Source organism: Stegostoma tigrinum, chromosome 45 (genome assembly GCF_030684315.1).
Source record: "Stegostoma tigrinum isolate sSteTig4 chromosome 45, sSteTig4.hap1, whole genome shotgun sequence".
Lineage (NCBI taxonomy): Eukaryota > Metazoa > Chordata > Chondrichthyes > Orectolobiformes > Stegostomatidae > Stegostoma > Stegostoma tigrinum.
The window spans coordinates 970,067-989,227 of record NC_081398.1 but is presented as its reverse complement, the minus strand read 5'-3'; the positions used below and the strand labels follow the sequence as shown (position 1 = coordinate 989,227).

The following is a 19,161-nucleotide window of genomic DNA, read 5'->3' as shown; positions in this document are numbered from 1 at the left end:
CCACAGTGCGGAATCGAACTCCCGGCCTCAGTGCGGAATCGAACCCCCGGCCTCAGTGCGGAATCGAGCTCCGGGCCTCAGTGCGGAATCAAGCTCCCGGCCTCAGTGCGGAATCGAACCACCGGCCTCGGTGAGGACTCGAACCCCCGGCCTCGGTGCGGAATCGAACCCCCGGCCTCGGTGAGGACTCGAACCCCCGGCCTCGGTGTGGAATCGAACTCCCGGCCTCAGTGCGGACTCGAACCCCCGGCCTCAGTGCGGAATCAAACTACCGGCCTCAGTGCGGACTCGAACTCCCGGCCTCGGTGCGGACTCGAACCCCCGGCCTCAGTGCGGACTCGAACCCCCGGCCTCGGTGCGGAATTGAACCCCCTGCCTCGGTGCGGAATTAAACCCCCGGCCTCAGTGCGGACTCGAACTCCCGGCCTCAGTGCGGACTCGAACTCCCGGCCTCAGTGAGGACTCAAACTCCCGGCCTCGGTGCGGAATCGAACCCCCTGCCTGGGTGCGGAATCGAACCCCCTGCCTGGGTGCGGAATCAAACCCCCGGCCTCAGTGCAGACTCGAACTCCCGGCCTCGGTGCGGAATCGAACCCCCTGCCTCGGTGCAGAATCAAACCCCCGGCCTCAGTGCGGACTCGAACTCCCAGCCTCGGTGCGGAATCGAACTCTCGGCCTCGGTGCGGAATAGAACACCCGGCCTCGACGCGGAGTCGAACTCCCGGCCTCGGTGCGGAATCGAACCCCCAGCCTCAGTGTGGAATCGAAACCCCGGCCTCAATGCGGACTCGAACTCCCGGCCTCGGTGCGGACTCGAACCCCCGGCCTCAGTGCGGAATTGGACCTCCGGCCTCGGTGCGGAGTCGAACGCCCGGCCTCGGTGCGGAATCGAACCCCCGGCCTCGGTGTGGACTCGAACTCGTGGCCTCGGTGCGGACTCGAACTCCCGGCCTCAGTGCGGAAACAAACTCCCGGCCTCAGTGCGGAATCGAAAACCCGGCCTCAGTTCGGACTCAAACTCCCGGCCTCAGTGCGGACTCGAACCGCGGCCTCAGTGCGGAATCGAACTCCCGGCCTCGGTGCGAAATCGAACTCCCGGCCTCGGTGCGGACTTGAACTCCCGGCCTCAGTCCGGAATCGAACCCCCAGCCTCAGTGCGGACTCGAACTCCCGGCCTCAGTGTGGACTCGAACCCCCGGCCTCAGTGCGGACTCGAACTCCCGGCCTCGGTGCGGACTCGAACCCCCGGCCTCAGTGCGGACTTGAACTCCCGGCCGCAATCCGGAATCGAACCCCCTGCCTCGGTGCGGAATCAAACCCCCGGCCTCAGTGCGGACTCGAACTCCCGGCCTCAGTGCGGACTTGAACTCCCGGCCTCATTGTGGACTCGAACCCCCGGCCTCGGTGCGGACTCGAACCCCTGGCCTCGGTGCGGAATCGAACCCCCTGCCTCGGTGCGGAAGCGAACCCCCGGCCTCAGTGCGGAATCGAACTCCCGGCCTCGGTGCGGAATCGAACCCCCTGCCTCGGTGTGGAATCAAACCCCCGGCCTCAGTGCGGACTCGAACTCCCGGCCTCGGTGTGGAATCGAACTCCCGGCCTCGTTGCAGAATAGAACTCCCGGACTCAGTGCGGAATCGAACCCCCGGCCTCGGTGCGGACTTGAATTCCTGGCCTCGGTGCAGACTCGAACTCCCAGCCTCAGTGCGGACTCGAACCCCCGGCCTCAGTGCGGACTCGAACTCCCGGCCTCAGTGCGGACTCGAAACCCCAGCCTCGGTGCGTACTCGAACACCTGGCCTCGGTGCGGACTCGAACTCCCGGCCTCGGTGCGGACTCGAACTCCCGGCCTCGGTGCGGACTCGAACTCCCGGCCTCGGTGCGAACTTGAACCCCCGGCCTCGGTGCGGACTCGAACTCCCGGCCTTTGTGCGGACTCGAAACCCCAGCCTCGGTGCGTACTCGAACTCCCGGCCTCGGTGCGGACTCGAACTCCCGGCCTCGGTGCGGACTCAAACCCCTGGCCTCGGTGCGGACTCGAACCCCCGGCCTCAGTGCGCAATCAGACTCCTGGCCTTGAGCTGAAGCCCAGAGTGGTCAGATTTGTTAGGATTGTTATTCTGAACTCTGGTTCTTTATGCTTTTTCATTTGTTTTTCCATGAGAATTTGAGCTGAAAAGTCAGTACCTTCGTACCTAAGATGGTTCTCTAAGTGGCAACTTGTAGAATTTTTTGCTGCACTCATGTGAGGATATGTGACAATGACATTAATTCTAATTCTAAACCCTCTGATGTAAGATTCCCTAATTCTATTCTGCCCTCATTCACCCACTTGAACTCATTCACTCGCAGGGTCAAATTGTAGAAACTGGTTCCCAGCTTGTTACAGCCAATGCGGTTACCCCCAACTTGGGGAGGCAACGGCCTAGCGGTATTAATCCAGAGACCCCGATAACGTTCTGGGGATCTGCGTTCAAATCCTGCCACAGCAGATCATGAAATGTGAATTCAATAAATATCTGGATTTAAGAATCTCATGATGACTGTGAATCGATTGTCAGGAAAAACCCCATCTGGTTCACTGTTGTCCATTAGGGAAGGAAACTGCCATCCTTACCTAGTCTGGCCTACATGTGACTCCAGGCCCACAGCAATGTGGTTGACTCTGAACTGCCCTCGGGGCTGTTAGGGAGGGGTATTAAATGGTGCCTGGTCAGCGACAGCCTCATCCCATGAATAAATAAAGAATAAAATCTTGTGAGAGGTGCAGACGAAATAATTAACTCCATCTCCCTTGGCTGGTTACATCAAGTTGGTTAAAAAGATTCCTGCCTTTTCTTGTTGCTATTCTCCCGGGCCAAAGGAATTCACATTTTAGATGGAAACAAATTAAGCAGACTCTCTTCAGTTGACAACAGAGTGAGTTTATTCATTAATAAACCTGAGAAATAAAAGACATTCCCAGATAAGTGACGTCAAAACAAAATGAAAGTTGAGGACAGAAATACGGATTAGTTTCTAAGTCCCTCGTGAAGCGCAGGGGGACGGAGGTTGCAGTGAGTGGTATCAGTTGGACTGACTTTGAGAGCTGAACAGGGGCCTTTAAGATGTGTTTGCTGATTGAGATTTATTTTGTCCTAGTGTTTGTTAACAGTGGCTGCCCATCAGCACCCCCCAGAATGAAAGAGTGTCTTTCCGCCTCTCTTTACCTGCAGTGCAGGGAGATTTCGTGGCTGTTCGGAAAGGCTGCTATTCGAGTACGTCAGGCCGTTAAGTGGTACAGATCAGCACGTTCACTCCTAAACTTGCTTTTTGTACATCCCTGGGAAGGTCTAAAGTCAAATCCACCTGCAGGTGGCCCTGCGCCAAGGAGGGTTACATCGTCAGGCTCAGAGAATCCCTGCAGTGCGGAAGCAGGCCATTTGGCCCATCACATCCTGCTGGACCCCCGAAGAGCATCTCACCCAGCCCCAGCCCCACAACCGATCCCTCTAACCGAACATTTCCCACGGCCAACCCACCCTAACCCGCACATCCCTGGGCACTATGGGACAATTTAGCACAGCCAACCCACCCTAACCCACACATCCCTGGGCACTATGGGACAATTTAGCACGGCCAACCCACCCTCACCCGCACATCCCTGGGCACTGTGGGACAATTTAGCACGGCCAATCCACCCTAAACCGCACATCCCTGGGCACTATGGGACAATTTAGCACATCCAACCCACCCTAACCCACACATCCCTGGGCACTATGGGACAATTTAGCACGGCCAACCCACCCTAACCCGCACATCCCTGGGCACTATGGGACAATTTAGCACAGCCAACCCACCCTAACCCGCACATCCCTGGGCACTATGGGACAATTTAGCACGGCCAACCCACCCTAACCCGCACATCCCTGGGCACTATGGGACAGTTTAGCACGGCCAACCCACCCTAACCCGCACATCCCTGGGCACTATGGGACAATTTAGCACAGCCAATCCACCCTAACCTGCACATCCCTGGGCACTACGGGACAATTTAGCACGGCCAATCCACCCTAACCCGCACATCCCTGGGCACTATGGGACAATTTAGCACAGCCAATCCACCCTAACCTGCACATCCCTGGGCACTACGGGACAATTTAGCACGGCCAATCCACCCTAACCTGCACATCCCTGGACACTATGGGACAATTTAGCACGGCCAACCCACCCTAACCCACACATCCCTGGGCACTATGGGACAATTTAGCACGGCCAATCCACCCTAACCCGCACATCCCTGGGCACTATGGGACAATTTAGCACGGCCAACCCACCCTAACCCGCACATCCCTGGGCACTACGGGACAATTTAGCACGGCCAATCCACCCTAACCCGCACATCCCTGGGCACTATGGGACAATTTAGCACGGCCAACCCACCCTAACCCGCACATCCCTGGGCACTACGGGACAATTTAGCACGGCCAATCCACCCTAACCCGCACATCCCTGGGCACTACGGGACAATTTAGCACGGCCAATCCACCCTAACCCGCACATCCCTGGGTACTAGGGGACAATTTAGCACGGCCAATCCACCCTAACCCGCACATCCCTGGGTACTAGGGGACAATTTAGCACGGCCAATCCACCCTAACCCGCACATCCCTGGGCACTACGGGACAATTTAGCACGGCCAACCCACCCTAACCCGCACATCCCTGGGCACTATGGGACAATTTAGCACGGCCAATCCACCCTAACCCGCACATCCCTGGGCACTATGGGACAATTTAGCACGGCCAACCCACCCTAACCCACACATCCCTGGACACTATGGGACAATTTAGCACGGCCAATCCACCCTAACCCGCACATCTTTGGACTGTGGGAGGAAACTAGAGCCCCCGGAAGAAACCCATGCAGCCACGGGGAGAATGTGAAAACTCCACACAGACAGTCGCCTGAGGGTGGGATCGACCCCGGGTCCCTGGTGCTGGGAGGTAACCGTGCTAACCAAGTACCTCTTACTTTTTAGACATTCCATTTGCGATCCCCCTGACACTGTCGTTGAGTGACGTTATTTTGCAGATTGAACTCACACTCACAGCCATCTAACAGACCTCTTTATAAAAATGCCTGTTGGAATTGAGAGTTTGTTTGCTCTGTGACTACCGCAGGGTCCTGTTCCCTCACCGTTTCAGAGACCAACCCTGCACTCTGTACTCCAGGCACAGTTTAAACAAACTCCTGTAAAGTTGAGAATACCCAGCGTGGAACTGGAGGAACACAGCAGACCAGGCAGCATCAGAGGAGCAGGAAGGTTGATGTTTTGGGTCGGGGCCCTTCTTCAGAAAAGAGAACACTGCACCCTGTATTTTGGGCACAGTTTAAACAAACTCCTGAACCAAAGATTTTACTACTCCTGCACTCATATCCACTAGCATTCCATTAAACGTCTTAAAAATTCACTGCAGCTACATCGTAGCCTTCAGAGAAATATTCACAAGGATGCTTGCTCCCTGTGTACATCTACATCTTTTTAAACTGCATTCATGGGATGTGGGAGTCACTGGTTGGCCCCAGCATTTACTGCCCCCGTCCCTAGTTGCCCCCCTTGAGAAGGTGGGGGTGAGCTGCCTTCTTGAACCGCTGCAGTCCCCATGTGCTGTGGGTTGACCCACAGTGCCCCTTAGGGAGGGAATTCCAGGGATTCTGACCCAGCGACACTGACGGAACGGGAATATATTTCCAGGTCAGGATGGTGAGGGGCTCGGAGAGGAGCTTGCGGGAGGTGACGTTCCCATGTACCTGCTGGCCCTTGTCCTTCTAGATGGAAGTGGGTCGTGGGTTTGGAAGGTGCTGCCTGAGGGTCTTTGGTGAATCTCTGCAGAGCATCCTGTAGATGGTACACACTGCTGCGACTGAGCGTCGGTGGGCGGAGGGAGTGGGATGTTTGTGGATGTGGTGTCAATCGAGCGGGAGCTGCTTTGTCCAGGATAGTGTCCACGCCTGTGAGCCAGGAGGCCTGGGCTGTAGTCCGACCTGCTGCAGAGCGTGGGAGATGAGAATATACTGAGAATTAAACCATCAAGGATGACGGGGAGAGGCAGGAGGATGGGTTTGAGAAACATATCAGCCACGATCGAATGACAAAGCAGATGCAGTGTCCTCATTCTGCTCCTGTATCTCACGATGGGGCAGACGAGTAAATGTCTGGAAGGCAGGTGAGGGTCTCGTTTGGAGTGGTGAGTAGGTTCGAGTGACAAACTCTCTGGAAGGAAGCAGGGAATTGGTGGGGGTGATGAGGAGGCAGAGGGAAGTGAAACAGGAGGCTTTCGGTATGGGAGAGCATGGACTGTGCGACATGCAGAGTAACAGGGCAGCACATCAGAAAGGAGCAGGGTGCTCCCTGGCAGTAACAGGGAAGGGCAGAGTGTTTAACCCAGGGTAGACAGGGCAGGGATAGAGGAGCTAAAATGTGGGAGTAGGCCATTCTGCCCTTCAAGCGTGCTCTGCCAACCAATACAAAGATGACTGATTATCTGACTCAGTAGCCTGTTACCCCTCTCCCCCCTGTATCCTTTCATCCGTTCAGGTCCAAGCACCATCCCTAATCCTTCTTCAAAATATTCAATGTTTTGGCCTCATCTGCTTTCTGCAGCAGAAAATTCCAAAATCTCTGGGTGGAGACATTTCTCCTCATCTCAGTCCAACTCTGTCTCCCTTTGACTGTGACTGGACTCCCACCTCCTCCTGGGTTCTGGACACCCCTGGTCATCCTTCCTGTGTTGACCTGCCTAGTCCTGCGAGGGTTTTATCGGTTTCTATTAGAATCCAAACCACTTCAACTCCTCATTCCTCCAAACTCCAGTGAATATAGTCCGAATTAATCCAGCCTCCCCTTGTTTGTCAATCCCAGGAAGCAGACTGAGATAAACAGACCACGAGGAGTTGAGGAGGGGTGAGATGGAGCGAGTTTTATCCAATAAGGTTAATGGATTGTGGAGCTGTCCTTGGTCTGGGAGGTGAGGATAAACCCAAAAATGCACAGAGTGAGAAATAGACAGAGAGAGAGAAAGAGACAAAGAGAGAGAAAGAGACAGAGAGAGAAAGACAGAGACAGAAATAGACAGAGAGAGAAAGAGATAGAGAGAGAAAGTGACAGAGAGAGAAAGAGAGAAAGAGACAGAGAGAGAAAGAGATAGAGACAGAAAGTGAAAGATAACAGCCAATGTTTAGATCTATAAGAAGTTCTGGTCTCCCTGCTGTAGGAAGGATGTTGTGAAACTGGAAAGGATTCAGAAAAGATTTACAAGGATTGTGCCGGGGTTGGAGGGTTTGAGCTACAGGGAGAGGCTGGATAGACTGGGGCTATTGTACCCGGAGCGTTAGAGGCTGACGGGGACCTTATAGAGGTTGATAACATCATGAGGGGTATGGATAGGGTGAATAGACAGGGTCTTATCCCTAGTCCAGAGGGGCCTACGTTTAAAGTAAGAGGGAAATAATTTAAAAGGACCCAAAACGCTAACTCTATTTTCTGCTCCACAGGTGCTGCCAGACCTGCTAAGCTTTTCCAGCAACTTTGTTTTTGTTTAAAAGGAGCGCCCCATTATCGGAGGGTCAGCCCTGAGGGAGCGGGCACTGTCGGAGGGTCAGTGCTGAGGGAGAGGGAGCGGGCACTGTCGGAGGGTCAGTGCTGAGGGAGCGCCGCACCGTCAGAGGGTCAGTGCTGAGGGAGTGGGCACTGTCAGAGGGTCAGTGCTGAGGGAGCGCCGCACTGTCGGAGGGTCAGTGCTGAGGGAGCACCGCACCGTCGGAGGGTCAGCGCTGAGGGAGTGGGCACTGTCAGAGGGTCAGTGCTGAGGGAGCACCGCACTGTCGGAGGGTCAGTGCTGAGGGAGCGCCGCACTGTCGGAGGGTCAGTGCTGAGGGAGCGCCGCACTGTCGGAGGGTCAGTGCTGAGGGAGCGCCGCACTGTCGGAGGGTCAGTGCTGAGGGAGCTCCCCACTGTCGGAGGGTCAGTGCTGAGGGAGCAGGCACTGTCAGAGGGTCAGCGCTGAGGGAGCGGGCACTGTCAGAGGGTCAGCGCTGAGGGAGCGGGCACTGTTGGAGGGTCAGCGCTAAGGGAGCGGGCACCGTCAGAGGGTCAGCGCTGAGGGAGCAGGCACTGTCGGAGGGTCAGCGCTGAGGGAGCGGGCACTGCTGGAGGGTCAGCGCTGAGGGATCGGGCACTGTTGGAGGGTCAGCGCTGAGGGAGCAGGCACTGCTGGAGGGTCAGCGCTGAGGGAGCGGGCACTGTCAGAGGGTCAGTGCTGAGGGAGCGCCCCACTGTCAGAGGGTTAGCACTGAGGGACCGGACACCGTCGGAGGGACAGCGCTGAGGGAGGGGGCACGGCAAGTGGGACTGTGCGGTAGTGGGTGGGTGGCGTGGGATGTTGTACTGGTTGGAGAGATGGGGCCGAGTGGCCTGAATTGTAGGGGGGTGGGGATGCTGTGGGGAGGTGTTGTCACAGGATGGAAGGGTTGGGCTGAACGTTGCACGAGGTGCCATGATGGAAACTGATCGCAAGACAGCGGTAACAGAAACAACACCCACAGGAAGGACACACTATGTTGTTACAGCCCCCCCAGTGGCTGAGGAGAGCGTGACACTCCGGGCAGCTGCGAACAGTCGGACACTGGTGAACGGCGCTCTGCGGAGCGTTGATGACCGAGCACGATCTCAGCAGCAGCAGGCTGCTGCAATCTCCGTATCCACATCGATCTCCCGGAACCCCTTTCCAATCACGCAGGCATTCCCAGCAGAATCGGTGATCCTTCCCTCCAGAACCCGGGCACAACGGGCAGGTCACCATCAGCTCCTTCTCCGACACACGCTGCACCAGGCCGGAACATGCTGGGCACTGCAGGGACAGCACGGGGTTAGATACAGGGTAAAGCTCTCTCTACACTGTCCCCCATCAAACACACCCAGGGACAGGGACAGCACGGGGTTAGATACAGGGTAAAGCTCTCTCTACACTGTCCCCCATCAAACACTCCCAGGGACAGGGACAGCATGGGGTTAGATACAGGGTAAAGCTCCCTCTACACTGTCCCCCATCAAACACTCCCAGGGACAGGGACAGCACAGGGTTAGATACAGAGTAAAGCTCCCTCTACAGTGTTGCCCAACACCCTTCACCCAGGCTCGGAGCCAGTTTTCCCTCCACATTCCCTGAGGAAGAAGCTGTATGAAGGAATATTACTGCAGGAGAGAGTGAGACGAGGCTGAGGGTGAACAGAGGCCGGCACCCCCCGCGCTCTGACCTTATTGAGGGGGGTCAATAGTTTCTGAGCGTTCATCACGAGTTTGCTCTCACAGATCCTCAGCTCCTCATCGGACAGTCGCAGGAGTTGGCGGATATTCTGCCAGGGGAGCCCCCAACCTGGGCACAAGGTGCACACGAAGGTATAATTTCCCTGGAGGAGAGAGCCAGCATAGCATCAGCAATCTCAGAATTCACACCCCAGGATCCTCACAGGAGAGACGGAGGGAAAGGGAGAGTGGAGGACAGAGAGGGAGAAGGAGGGAGAGACAGAGAGAAAGAGGGAGAGGGGAGGACAGAGAGGGAGAGACAGAGAGAAAGAGGGAGAGGGAGGGAGAGACAGAAAGAAAGAGGGTGAGGGGAGGACAGAGAGGGAGAATGAGGGAGAGACAGAGAGAAAGAGGGTGAGGGGAGGACAGAGAGGGAGAAGGAGGGAGAGAGGGAGAGACAGAAAGAAAGAGTGAGGGAGAGGGAGAGGGAGGGGGAGGAAGGGGAGGGGGAGGGCGGGAGGTGGGGGAGGGAGGGGGGAGGGAGGGGGGAGGGAGGGACGGGGGGATGGAGGGGGAAAGGGAGGGAAGGGGAGGGGGAAAGGGAGGGGAGGGGAGGGGGAGGCAGGGAGAGGGAGAAGGAGGGAGAGACAGAAAGAAAGAGGGAGAGGGAGGGAGAGAGACGGGGAGTGGGAGAAGTAGAGAGGGAGTTTGGGAACAGGGAGGAAGGGATGGGGGGGGACGCAGAGGGAGAGGAGGGGCCAATGAGAGATACAGAGAGAGGGGAAGGCATGGAGAGAGGGATGGGGAGAGAGAGGAAGAAGGAGAGACAGAAAGAGGGAGATGGGGAGAGAGAGAAGGAGAGGGGTGGAGGATGGGGGAAAGAGAGGGAGAGACGCAGAGAGGTGAGAAGAGACAGAGGAAAAAGGGAGGACAGAGAGTAAAGACAGAGGGAGACAGAGTGCGGGAGAAGAGAGAGTGATGGGGAGATAAGGGGAGACAGAGAGGGGTAGAGGGAGAGAGGGAGAAGGGGCAGTTGAGAGAGAGGGAGAGATTGAGAACATGTCGATGGAGAGCAGGATTGTGGGGAGAATGTCAGTGTGAGTGGTGAGGCCTCAGTCAGACTGAGGGTCCTGGGGCTGGAGAGTGACCGTGGCAATACCTTCATGATTGGGTTGGCTCGCACACGCACACACACACACGCACACACACACAGAGGCACGCTTGCACAGTCACACCCACACGCGCACGCACAGTCGCACACACGCGCACACACACACAGAGTCACACACACAGGCGCGCGCGCACAGTCACACACGCACACACACAGAGTCACACACACACACGCGCACAGTCACACACACACGCGCACAGTCACACACACACGCACAGTTACACACAGACTCACAGTCTCACACACACATAGTCACACAGACTCACAGTCTCACACACACACACACACACACGCGCACAGTCACACACACGCGCACAGTCACACACACACACACAGTCACACACAGACTCACAGTCTCACACACACATAGTCACACAGACTCACAGTCTCACACACAGACACACACAGACTCACAGTCTCACACACACATAGTCACACAGACTCACAGTCTCACACACACAGACACACAGTCTCACTCACACACACAGACACACAGTCTCACACAGACACACACAGACACACAGTCTCACACAGACACACACACACACACACACACACACACACACACAGTCTCTCACACACACACACAGCAATGATTCCTGCAAGAACTGAGCTTCAGACGGCAGATGTCACCCTGAAGGGGATCGGCTGTTTACTCTAGTACAGCAATAGCGAGTCGAGAACCCAGTTAAATACCTTCTCCAGGGACCACTTCACCAGCAGCACCAACTTCTCCTCATCAGCAAAATGTTTACACGGCAACTCCACAACACGGCACGGGCCCCCTGCCGAGAAACGATGGCATTCGGTTAGATACAGAGTATCAGGTCAGGGCGGACTTGTTGGGCCGAATGGCCCGTTTCCACACTGCAGCGATTCTCTGGTTTAAACCTCCCTCTACACTGTTCCCCCGAGTCCCCAAACCCCAAACCCATCAAACATTCCCAGGGACAGGAACAGCACGGGGTTAGATACAGAGTAAAGCTCCCTCTACACTGTCCCCCACCCCTCAAACACAACTGTAAAGCCTCCCCTACACTGTGTGGAAAGTGCGGTGTCCAGGCCAGAGGCTAGTATCTAGCTGCTCAGTTTGATGTCGAAAGCAAAACTAAGCTGGAAGCTCCTGCCCTGCTCAGCGGGAGACTCCCTGAGGCCGGCGGGTCTAACCGAGGGACACACTCACTGCTGGGTCTCTTCCGGTAGAAGATGGTTCCAGTTGGTTTGTCCATGCTGGAGGGAGAAAGCCGGCTGGGTGGAGACCCAGGGTCCCACAGAGAGAATGGGAGAGACTTCGGCGCAAACCTGCAGCTCCTCTGACGCTGAACTGGAATCTCCCTGAAATGAAACATTCACTCTCACTTTCAATATCACTGTGCCTCTCTCTCTCTCCCTCCCACACACACTGAGAAATGAACACCCAACATTTCAATGTGGCAGCATACAAACAGTGACATGATCAATGACAGCCACAGAGTCATAGAGCTGTACAGTGCGGAAACAGACCCTTCAGCCCAACTCCTCCATGCTGACTACTTGCTGAAATTAATCTAATCCCATTCGCCAGCATTTGGCCCATATCCCTCTAAACCCTTCCTATCCATGCCCCCTTCCAGATGCCCTTTAAATGCTGTAACTGTACCAGCCTCCACCACTTCCTCTGGCAGCTCGTTCCATACACACACCACCCTCTGTGTGAAAAAGTTACCCCTCAGGTCCCTTTTAAATCTTTCCCCTCTCACCTTAAACCTACTCCCCTCTGGTTTTGGACTCCCCCCACCCTGGGGGAAAAGACCCTGTCTATTCACCCTATCCATGCCCCTCATGATTTTATAAACCTCTATAAGGTCCCCCCTCAGCCTCCGACGCTCCGGGGAAAATAGCCCCAGTCTATTCAGCCTCTCCCTGTAGCTCAAACCCTCCAACCCCGGCACCATCCTTGTTAATCTTTGCTGAACCCTTTCCAGTTTCACAACATCCTTCCTGTAGCAGGGAGACCAGAATCGCGCACAGTATTCCAAAAGGGACCCTGACCAATGTCCTGTACAACCGCCTTCTTGAACTGCTGCAGTATGTGTGTGGTGGGGTGACACACAGTGTCCCTCAGGGAGGGTATTCCAGGCATTTTGACCCAGCGACACTGAAGGAACGGTGATATATTTCCAGATCAAGGTGGTGAGGGGCTCGGAGGGGAATGTGCAGGGGGTGATGTTCCCATGTACCTGCTGGCCCTTGTCCTTCTGGATGGAAGTGGGTCGTGGGTTTGGAAGGTGCTGCCTGAGGGTCTTTGGTGAGTTTCTGCAGAGCATCCTGTAGATGGTACACACTGCTGCGACTGAGCGTCGGTTGGTGGGAGGGAGTGGGATGTTTGTGGATGTGGGGCCAGTCGAGCGGGGGCTGCTTTGTCCTGGATGGTATCGAGCTTCCTGAGTGTTGTTGGGGCTGCCCCCATCCAGGGGCAAGTGGGGAGTATTCCCTCACCCTCCTGCCTTGTGCCTTGTAGATGGTGGGACAGGCTTTGGGGGGGTGGTCAGGAGGGGAGTTACTCGCTGCAGGATTCCCAGCCTCTGACCTGCTCTTGGAGACGCTTTAAACACTTCATCCTAGTTTACAAATCACTCTATGTCTCTGTCTGTAACCCCCTCCAGACCCTACACCCCCTCCGTATCTCTGTAACCCCCTCCAGCCCCTACACCCCCTCACTATCTCTGTAAAACCTCCAGCCCCTACACCCCCTCCCTATCTCTGTCACCCCCTCCAGCCTCTACACCCCCTCCCTATCTCTGTCACCCCCTCCAGCCCCCGACACCCCCTCCCTATCTCTGTCAACCCCTCCATCCCCCTACACCCCCTCCCTATCTCTGTCACGCCCTCCAGCCCCCTACACCCCCTCCCTATCTCTGTCACCCCCTCGAACCTATCCACCCCCTCCCTATCTCTGTAACCCCCTCCAGCCCCTATACCCCCTCCCTATCTCTGTAAACCCTCCAGCCCCATATCCCCTCCCTATCTCTGTAAACCTCTCCAGCCCCCGACACCCCCTCCCTATCTCTGTCAGGCCCTCCAGACCCGACACCCCCTCCTTATCTCTGTCACCCCCTCAAACCCATCCACCCTCTCCCTATCTCTGTAACCACCTCCAGCCCCATACCCCCTCCCTATCTCTGTCACCTCCTCCAGCCCCTATACCCGCTCCCTATCTCTGTCACCCTCTCCAGCCCCCGAAACCCCCTCCCTGTCTCTGTCAACCCCTCCAGCCTCCGACACCCCCTCCCTATCTCTGTCACCCCCTCCAGCCCCTACACCCCCTCCCTATCTCTGTAAACCCTCCAGCCCCCGACACCTCCTCCCTATCTCTGTCACCCCCTCCAGCCCCTACACCCCCTCCCTATCTCTGTAAACCCTCCAGCCCCTACACCCCCTCCCTATCTCTGTAAACTGTCCAGCCCCTACATCCCCTCCCTTTCTCTGTCAACCTCTCGAACCCATCCACCCCCTCCCTATCTCTGTCACCCTCTCCAGCCCCCTACACCCCCTCCCTATCTCTGTCATGCCCTCCGGCCCCTACACCCCCTCCCTATCTCTGTCATGCCCTCCGGCCCCCTACACCCCTCCCTATCTCTGTCACCCCACCAGCCCCTACACCCCCTTCCTATGTCTGTCACCCCTCCAGCCCCCTACACCCCCTCCCAATCTCTGTCACCGCCTCCAGCCCCCTACACCCCCTCCCTATCTCTGTCACGCCCTCCAGCCCCTATACCCCTCCCTATCTCTGTAAACCCTCCAGCCCGTATACCCCCTCCCTATCTCTGTCACCCCCTCCAGCCGCCTATACCCCCTCCCTATCTCTGTCACACACTCCATCCCCCTATACCCCCTCTCTATCTCTGTCACACCCTCCATCCCCCTACACCCCCTCCCTATCTCCGTCACCCCCTCAAACCCGTCCACCCCCTCCCTATCTCTGTAAACCCTCCAGCCCCTATACCCCCTCCCTATCTCTGTAAACCCTCCAGCCCCATACCACCTCCCTATCTCTGTCATCCCCTCCAGTCCCTACACCCCCTCACTATCTCTGTAAACCCTCCAGCACCTAAACCCCCTCCCTAGCTCTGTCACTTCCTCCAGCCCCTACACCCCCTCTCTATCTCTGTCACCCCCTCCACCCCCTACACCCCCTCTCTATCTCTGTCATCCCCTCCAGCCCCTACACCCCCTCACTATCTCTGTCACCCCCTCCAGCCCCTACACCCCCACCCTATCCCTGTCACCCCCTCCAGCCCCAACACCCCCTCCCTATCTCTGTAACCCTCTCCAGCCCACTACACACCCTCCCTATCTCTGTCACACCCTCCATCCCCATACACCCCCCTCCCTATCTCTGTCACCCCCTCCAGCCCCTATACCCCCTCCCTATCTCTGTAAACTCTCCAGCCCCATACCCCCTCCCTATCTCTGTCATCCCCTCCAGCCCCTACACTCCCTCCCTATCTCTGCCACCCCTCCAGCCCCCTACACCCCCTCTCTATCTCTGTCACCCCCTCCATCCCCCTACACCCGCTCCCTATCTCTGTCACCCCTCAAACCCATCCACCCCCTCCCTATCTCTGTAACCCGCTCCAGCCCCTATACCCCCTCCCTATCTCTGTAACACCCTCCAGCCCCTACACCCCCTCCCTATCTCTGTAAACCCTCCAGCCCGTATACCCCCTCCCTATCTCTGTCACCTCCTCCAGCCCCTATACCCCCTCCCTATCTCTGTAAACCCTCCAGCCCATACCCCCTCCCTATCTCTGTCATCCCCTCCAGTCCCTATACCCCACACTATCTCTGTAAACCCTCCAGCACCTACACCCCCTCCCTATCTCTGTCACTTCCTCCAGCCCCTACACCCCCTCTCTATCTCTGTCACCCACTCCAGCCCCTACACCCCCTCCCTATCTCTGTCACCCTCTCCAGCCCCTACACCCCCTCACTATCTCAGTCACCCCCTCCAGCCCCTACACCCCTCTCCCTATCTCAGTCACCCCCTCCAGCCCCTACACCCCCTCCATATCTCTGTCACCCCCTCCAGCCCCTATACCCCCTCCCTATCTCTGTAAACCCACCAGCCCCTACACCCCCTCCCTATCCCTGTCACCCCCTCCAGCCCCTATACCCCTCCCTATCTCTGTCACCCCCTCCAGCCCCTACACCCCCTCCCTGCATCTATGTGCCTTGGAGTAAGGGCCTGGTGAAAGGATCAGGTGAATGTGGTCACTTTAGGCGCGATAACTCTCTGGGATGTGAGTTTGCGGGCAGGTTCCTCTCCGTGAGGATTGCTCTGACAAATCCTGAGCGTTTGGGTTGTACTGGGGAAGTGTTTCCTCGTTCGATTTCCCTCTGCAGGACCTGCACCATTGCACAGAAATGACACTCAGAGATGTTTGATGCACGGAAAGAGGCCATTCAGCCCATGTTTGTGCACCAGTGACTGTACTGGAATCATTGTCCAATCCTTGGCTTCTGATCCTGGAAACTGTGGCAATTCCAGTGCGTATCTGAACACTGCTCTGATGTTCTGAGAGTTTCTGACTCAAGCAGTGAGTTCCAGACTCCCACCCCCTCTCTCAGTGGCAACATTTGACCCCCAACTCTCCCCTTCTCCTTCTATCCTCTTCCCTTGAATCTGTGCCCCTTCACCTCCAGGTTATGGACATCCCCTACTCATGGAGAAAGTGCCTGTCCATCCACCCTCTCTATTCCCCACAGAATCCCATCCACCTCGATCAGGTCTCCCTCCCCTCCACAACATTCCCTGCTCCGAGAATAACAATCCCACGCTATCAAATCTTTCCTCACAGCCCAGACCCTCTCCACCTCAGGCAGGTTCCTGGTGAATCTCCTCTGTACCCAACCCCCACTCCCCACCTTTAAGACTCTGCAGATTCCCCACCTCCCCACACAGTGCTCCAGCTGTGGTCTCACTGGGGGTTGACACATTTCCTGGCTGTTCCTCACTGGCCTTGCATTCAGAGCCTTGCCTAATAAAAGCAGCAAGCTCATTGAAGCCTCTTCCCCACATTATTTCCCCGACCTGGCTCCGTGAGCGGGGAAGCCAATATGCCTCTGATTCTCCCGACTCTCTAGGTTCCAATCATCCCTCGCCTTGTTATCGCTCCCCAAGTGCACTCCCCCACAGTTTTCCGGCTTAAATTCTGTTTGCGTGTGTGTGTGTGTATGTGTGTGAGTATGAGAGAGAGTGTGTGCAATTGTGTGAGTGAGATTGTGTGTGTGTGTGTGAGAGAAAGATTGTGTGTGAGTGTGTGTGTGTGAGAGAGAGTGTGTGTGTGTGAGTGTGTATGTGACTGTGTGTGTGTGTGTGTCAGATAGAGCGTGTGTGTGTGTGTCTGTGTGTGTGTGAGAGAGAGTGTGTGTCTGTGTGAGTGTGTGTGTGTGTGAGAGTGTGTGTGTGAGAGAGAGTGAGTGTGTGTGTGTGTGTGTCAGAGAGAGAGAATGTGTGTGTATGTGTGTGAGAGAGTGTTTGTGTGAGTGTGTGACTGTGTGTGTCTGAGAGACAGTGTGTGACTGTGCGTGTGAGAGAGTGTGTGTGACTGTGAGAGAGAGAGAGTGTGTGTGTCTGTGTGAGTGTGAGTGACTGAGTGTGTGTGTTGTACTCTCAGTGTTCACACGCAGCCCTGGCCGCTTGCTGGGCTGCGGTGCGTATCCTCTGTCAGTCCCACGCCCGGAATGGGCCACCCATGAGGTGGCTCCCTCGTTCCCCGCCCGTTCGGAGGGGCCCGACAGAGTTCGCCGAATGTCGCGAGGGGGTTGCAGTAGCTCGGCGTGGGATCCTGCTGTGCGCCACCCAGTCCCTTGGGGGTGGTGGGCGGGGGGGGGGGGGTGGTGGGGGTGGGTGCTGTCTTTGGAACTGTTGTCCCCACCCAGTGGGATGACGTCAATGCGGTTGTAAATTTCCCTTCGCTCTGCCGTCAGCCTGAGAAGCGATGGCGTCCCTGTGGCCGTGCGCTCGGAGTAATCCCACGGCACAACAAGGATGAGCATCTATCATCGTGGCACCGGCGGAGAGGGACACAAAGCCAGTGACGGAGATGACGGACCCCCGCAAGCCGTCCCCCTCCCCACCGTCTCCAGTCCATGCTCCCCTGGAATGTCTCAGTCTGTGCGTCAGTCCCTCTGCCCAGAGAATATCAAGCAGCTGCCTCCATTGTCCTGCTCCACAGTAAATGGTAAACGACGCGGACTGAATCTGAGGCTCCCCGTGGCTGGGGCTCCGTTGTGGCTGGGAGTTACGTGGAGCAACAGATCACCAAGATGCCCCCACAATGGCTAGAGCTCCAGGAGCCACCCCGTCTCACTGAGATGGGGGCGGTTTTGCCATGCAATGGGGGGGGGGGGGGTTCACAGAACCATATGACCCCCTTTCGCCATCAGCCCCCTCGCGCTGCCCGTGGAGACCCCCCCACCCCCGGCCCCGACGCGGGGGCCGGACACATGCTGCACTGTTTGAAACGGTGTCCGAACAAGGGGTCAGGGACCCCAGAGTGTGCGCTTCGAAACTGGCGCCCAGCAGCCGAAGAGCCCCCGGGGGGGTTTCCGGCACGAAGCCGGCTCCCCAGTCACACGCAGAGCAATGAGGGGCCCTTTGTCCCCCCTGGTCTGGGGTCGGGTGGGGGCTCACAGACTCCAGCTAATCCCCTGTGAAACCAATAGAGAGAGAGGGAGGGAGAGACAGACACCCACAGACACAGGGACAGCACGGGGTTAGATACAGGGTAAAGCTCCCTCTGCACTGTCCCCCCTCAAACACCCGCAGACACAGGGACAGCACGGGATTAGATACAGGGTAAAGCTCCCTCTACACTGTCCCCCCATCAAACACTCCCAGGGACAGGGACAGCACCGGGTTAGATACAGAGTAAAGCTCTCTCTACACTGTCCCCATCAAATACCTGCAGGGACAGCACGGGGTCAGATACAGGGTAAAGCTCTCTCTACACTGTCCACCATCAAATACATGCAGGGACAGCACGGGGTTAGATACAGGGTAAAGCTTCCTCTACACTGTCCCCCCCGCCATCAAACACTCCCAGGGACAGGGACGGTACGGGGTTAGATACAGAGTAAAGCTCCCTCTACACTGTCCACCATCAAATACATGCAGGGACAGCACCGGGTTAGATACAGGGTAAAGCTCCCTCTACACTGTCCCCCCCCCCATCAAACACTCCCAGGGACAGGGACGGTACGGGGTTAGATACAGAGTAAAGCTTCCTCTACACTGTCCCCCCATCAAACACTGCCGGGACAGGGACAGCACGGGGTTAGATACAGAGTAAAGCTTCCTCTACACTGTCCCCATCAAATACCTGAAGGGACAGCACGGGGTCAGATACAGGGTAAAGCTCTCTCTACACTGCCCCCCCCCATCAAACACTCCCAGGGACAGGGTTAGATACAGAGTAAAGCTCCCTCTACAATGTCCACCATCAAATACATGCAGGGACAGCATGGGGTTAGATACAGAGTAAAGCTCCCTCTACACTGTCCCCCATCAAACACTCCCAGGGACAGGGATAACACGGGGTTAGATACAGAATAAAGCTCCCTCTACACTGTCCCCCCTCAAACACTCCCAGGGACAGGGACAGCACGGGGTTAGATACAGGGTAAAGCTTCCTCTACACTGTCCCCCCTCAAACACCCG

At 56.7% G+C, this 19,161-nt stretch overlaps 1 protein-coding gene across 2 annotated transcripts; it reads right to left on the bottom strand.

Moving 5' to 3' along the window:
- Positions 1-4,804: 4,804 nt before the first annotated feature.
- Positions 4,805-11,816, bottom strand: LOC125448829 (potential E3 ubiquitin-protein ligase ariadne-2-like). 2 transcript variants are annotated; one of them, XM_048524396.2, is made up of 4 exons: positions 11,641-11,816; positions 11,154-11,242; positions 9,298-9,450; positions 4,805-8,891 (listed from the first exon to the last, which is right to left on the bottom strand). In XM_048524396.2, the coding sequence occupies exons 1-4, from the start codon at positions 11,804-11,806 to the stop codon at positions 8,496-8,498; spliced, it is 804 nt and encodes a 267-aa protein (XP_048380353.1). In that variant the 5' UTR covers positions 11,807-11,816; the 3' UTR covers positions 4,805-8,495. The 2 variants fall into 2 exon arrangements, with proteins under 2 accessions (XP_048380353.1, XP_048380354.1); XM_048524397.2 differs by lacking the exon at positions 9,298-9,450.
- Between the last annotated feature and the right edge of the window lie 7,345 nt (positions 11,817-19,161).

Bases quoted from the DNA above. Each gene is read 5' to 3' on its own strand.
- LOC125448829 (XM_048524396.2), bottom strand. From the start codon at position 11,806: ATGTTTCATTTCAGGGAGATTCCAGTTCAGCGTCAGAGGAGCTGCAGG. The intron at 9,451-11,153 runs GTATTTAACTGG...TCTCTCCTCCAG, and splicing joins TGAAGTGGTCCCTGGAGAAG to GGAAATTATACCTTCGTGTG. The intron at 8,892-9,297 runs GTCAGAGCGCGG...CTGTCCCTGCAG, and splicing joins TATTGACCCCCCTCAATAAG to TGCCCAGCATGTTCCGGCCT.